The sequence below is a fragment of the Lynx canadensis genome, chromosome D1 (genome assembly GCF_007474595.2).
Source record: "Lynx canadensis isolate LIC74 chromosome D1, mLynCan4.pri.v2, whole genome shotgun sequence".
Classification (NCBI taxonomy): domain Eukaryota; kingdom Metazoa; phylum Chordata; class Mammalia; order Carnivora; family Felidae; genus Lynx; species Lynx canadensis.
The window spans coordinates 101818608-101823504 of NC_044312.2; the positions used below are offsets into that span (position 1 = coordinate 101818608).

General features: G+C 39.6%; 1 protein-coding gene across 1 annotated transcript; it reads right to left on the reverse strand.

Moving 5' to 3' along the window:
* Positions 1–3010: 3010 nt before the first annotated feature.
* LOC115525945 (olfactory receptor 5M9) lies at positions 3011–3943 on the reverse strand. The gene has a single exon (XM_030333377.1). The coding sequence runs from the start codon at positions 3941–3943 to the stop codon at positions 3011–3013; it is 933 nt and encodes a 310-aa protein (XP_030189237.1).
* Between the last annotated feature and the right edge of the window lie 954 nt (positions 3944–4897).

The window sequence follows — 4897 nt, forward strand, 5'->3', positions numbered from 1 at the left end:
CCTTGCTCCCAGGAAGTTCTGAGGGAGATCTGTTCTTGCCTCTTGCTTCTTCTAGTAGCCCCAGTGTTTCTTGACTTGTGGCCGCATCACTCCAATCTCTGCCTCTCTTCATATGGCCATTTTCTGTCTATGCCTGTGTCCGTATTTCCTTCTTATAAGGATACCAGTCATACCGGATTAAGGGTCCACCCTACTCCAAGGTGACCGTATCTTAACTAATTATATATGCAGTGACCCTATCTGCAAATGTTATCCTGAGGTACCTAGGATTAGGACAGCAACATATATTTTGGGGGAACACAATTCGATCCACAGTAAGTAACCGTATGTGTTGGCTAAAATGACTGATGGAAGATCACTCAGTCTATACCTCCAAACACAGGGCAGAGGGAACAGCTGAGAATTCCTGGGCCCAAGAAAGAAACTTGTATATGAAAATGCCAGGGGAGAAAAGTGGCCTAGAAATTGGAACAAAATGGATTTATAACCAACTAATGTGACCATTGGAGGCCGTGACAAGTCCAAGGACTCATCAAGCAGTGAGGGAAAGAGGATACAACCTAATACCTAAGACAGCGGGGTTAAGTTTTTGCTTTTTTCTGGTTAGCATAGAGGACCAGATGCACTTCACCCAATACCAGAATATGCAAGAATCTTAGGAGACTCAATTATCTTCAAAGGAAAAATTTCCCTAGGAAGTAGTAATAGGCAGGGATGAGACACTAAAGATCATGTTTCTGGAAAGTATTATTGGAACACTTGGAGAGAGGCTTAGGATACTGACTAAGTCGTATAACTAGTGAACCCTCAAAATAACAAGAGGATTTTAGTCTTTTCTCTGGCAATTGTGTGAATCAGGGGTTTGAGTAAGGCAATTATTCCCTGAATATAGGGCTTCTATGTCTGGCTGTGGAGCAACCATTTCAGTGGCAACGTTTTTGAGTGCGAAGGGGGAGGAAAAAATTCAGGTCTGGTGGCTTTGAACTTGAAAAGATGACCCTTAGGTTTTGCACATAAATTTCTACTGACGGCTCATTAGTAAAATTGATAACACGGTTGCATACCTGGCTAATAAGGAAAGATGGAAACTGTGGTCAAGAGTTTTCTAGATGCCAAGAGTTTTATTCCTACAACACAGAATAAAACAGTAGGGATATGCCTGTCATAAAGATCACAGAAAATATGGTCTTAGAATATTGTCAACATCTGTGAAAGTTGTTCCTTGAGCAGCCCTCATTTTTGTACTTGACACAAATTCCTTTTAGAATTAAAATATAAAGCCAAAACAAAGAAACAAAAACCCTTTATTGACATGGTTTCTGGTGCCAACCAATGGAACTCTTTCCTCCTGTTCAGAATCTAATGTTACCAAAGAGAACTCCACGACCCCTGCCATCTCCCTTTCCTCCAATCCTTTCTGAAGGACAGTGGCCCATGGTTGATTAGTAAGTTAGCCCAAGTAATAATACTCTCTTCTGTGCTTGAATTAGTCCATGTTGGTGGTGGTATTACCACAGCTATATGTTATTGCTCATTCTGCGAGTCCACCTGTGCACGTTCAATTGTGCACACCTTTTAATTGGATTAGCACTTACACAAGAATAATCTCACTCACCGGGAATCATTTACATTTCCCATTTTCCTCTACGCTGGTAAATTAGCAAAGTTGTCAAAGGTAGACAGAATCTATTCTACCTGCAGCCAGAAAGGAATATAGACTAAGTAGGCTATAGGTGCATCAATCAAGATGAATTGAATAGTGAGCTTTTGAGGATGTGTAACCTGGTCCACTGGGATACCGTTTTAAATGCTATTGATCAAGTTTGAATGCACGCTTCGTGCAATAGCATTTGGTTAAACAGTGCTTTGGTATGACTGATCCATCTAGGCACTGAAACCTTGACTTAAGCTGCTAAATACAGAGCCAAAGAATGTAATATTAGTGGCAAGAAACTAGGATCCAGCAATAATTCCAAATCATAGCAACCAAAGATTTAATAGGATAAAGTCTAGAGGCCAAAAGTCAGATTGTATATGTCAGAATATTCACATTCTTTTTTCCATTATGATTAGGACACAAAACTCCTTTGTTATAAGTATTCCCCGTTTTCACATCAGGATATTTGTATCAGATCCCAAACTAAGGAGTAGAGTTAGAGTAATTGAAACAGCTTATGGAAGCAGGAACATTGTTAGCTATCAAACAACCCATACCTGAGGACAGACCTTATGATCGTACTGAGACATGGGTTGAAGATCGTGAATGCAATTCCATTTGCAAAAGTCCATGTATGGGGCACCTGGGTGGCTCAGTCGGTTAAGCGGCCGACTTCGGCTCAGGTCATGATCTCGCGGTCCGTGAGTTTGAGCCCCACGTCGGGCTCTGTGCTGACAGCTCAGAGCCTGGAGCCTGTTTCAGATTCTGTGTCTCCCTCTCTCTGACCCTCCCCTGTTCATGCTCTGTCTCTCTCTGTCTCAAAAAAAAAAAAAAAAAAAAAGTCCATGTATCCATAAACATTATAGAACACTTTTTTTTTTTTTTGGTAAGTCAGGGACCACTAACATCCTGAAGGTCATGAAAAAGACATGGATTCTTACTCTTTTTCTTATGAAATTATAAATTTCATATGAAACGTAGGTGGAGAAGCATGTGTATGGAGAAAAAAACCCTAGGAAATCATGTTTGACTCTAATAAGGGCACATACAAATTAACTTATAATTAATTAACTTATCAACTTATTTACGAGTACCTCCAATGACTACACTTAACCCAATTTTATATACACTGTGAATTACACCAATATGTCAGTTTTTCAGATGGTTGTAAACACAAAATAAAGCAGGTTTAGCAGTTAGAGTCCATTCATGGAGTAAAACATCACCTTGTTAGATTGGACCTTTTGTTGTATATAAGAGTCACCTTTAGAAAATCCTTATTGCATTGGGACTTTTGTGCCAGGACATTTATAACAGGTAGCAACATACCACAACAAATATTTTTTGGCAGTTTCACTGCCCCACATTTGCCTTGGCAATTGCTTTGTTGACTGCCTCTCTCACATCCTTGTTCCTCAAACTGTAGATCATGGGATTCAGCATGGGGATCACTGTGGTATAGAACACGGCCACCATTTTCCCCTGCTCCACGGACTCTTCAGTGGGACGCCTGAGGTACATGAATATGAGAGTCCCATAAAACAGGGTTACAGCTGTCAAGTGGGACCCACAGGTGGAGAATGCCTTCTTCCTGCCCTCAGCAGAGCGCATCCGTAGCACGGTGACTACAATGAGGGTGTAGGACGTGAGGACCACAGAGAGAGAATATGTGAAGTTTATTCCAGCAATAACAATCATCGTGTATTCTTTGATGTGGACCCCCCCACAGGCAATCTTGATGAGAGGAGGGTCTGCACAATAGAAGTGGTTGATTTCAAAGTTTCCACAGAAGTACAATCCATATGTCCAGAGGGTACATATTAGGCTAACAGAGAATCCATAGACATAAGGCACAGAGATAAGTCGAACACAGACAATCCTGGACATTCTACTGCCATAAAGCAAAGGCTTACAGATGGCCATGTAGCGATCAAAGGCCATCACTGCCAAGATATAGACCTCCACATGGACAAGGGCAATGAAAAAGTAGCACTGCACCAAACACCCCACATAGGAAATAGTTTTTGTCTCTGATAATAAATTTTCCAGCATTTTGGGGGTGACATTGGAAGAGAACCACACATCGACAAAAGACAAATGGCTCAAGAAAAAGTACATAGGGCTCTGAAGCTGAGGACTGATGCTGATCAGAATGATCATACCAACGTTCCCTAAAAGAGTGATCGTGTAAACTACTAGGAATATCACAAAAAAGAGAACTTGAAATTCCTGACAACTGGTCAAGCCCAAAAGAACAAATTCTGTCACATCCGTGAAATTTGGCATTGCCTTAACACAGAGCCAGTCTGTAGTGCCTATGGAGAGGAAAAAAAAAATGAATGGATCTGTTTTTTTCTTGAAACTTTTGAGTCATATATATCTTTATTCTAATTCAAATCATTTAAAAATCAATGCAAATACTGTGACATGTGCAAGATAAGAATATGAAGGCATCATCAGTTCCGGTAGTAGATCTTATAGGTAATGACCATCAATATTTGTTAGTTCTTTATTAGTAAAATAGACAACTACCTACATTGGTATCATATATTATTAAAAATGGACATTTATATTTTGCTAGAGCAGTATAATAATGTTAAAATCACAAGGCACACATATGATTCAAGTCAGACGGAAGGTTGTCAGGGAATGGCTAAAGCCTATTCAACTTACGAACTTACACATTGGTGTTACAATCTAGTTACTGACATATTTGCCCTACCTTATGTCAGCATATGATTTATGCCTGCAACATATGAAATTCCTGGTTATAGTTTATTTTGTTTGGCTAAACACTGTGCTTGTCTGAGTATGGCACCCCCTATTAAAATTCTGTCAACAGATAAATATCATGAAGTGAAGTTTAGGTGACATGTTATTTCAGATTCCACTGGTTTTCAGAACAAAGCAATTCTACACCTTCTTATTCATTTTTCACAGTTAATGTTATCACAGGGGAAAGTTTCCCCAAACAATATTTTTCCCATTTACTACACTTGCCCAGCTTACTTCTCTCAACAAGTAAAAACTTGCCATAAGTTCTCAAGGATGTATCTGTAGGCTTAGCACCATCTTGGGAGTTTAAGCTCCCCATAGTAATAATGGTTTGAAGGGCATATTACTGGTTTACCAATGGACCTTTGCTTATAATTGCTTATCCTAATTTATTCGCAAACATCAAAGCCAATTATATGGCTGATATATTTGTCATATCTAGAAGAATTCTAAATTCTGGAAATC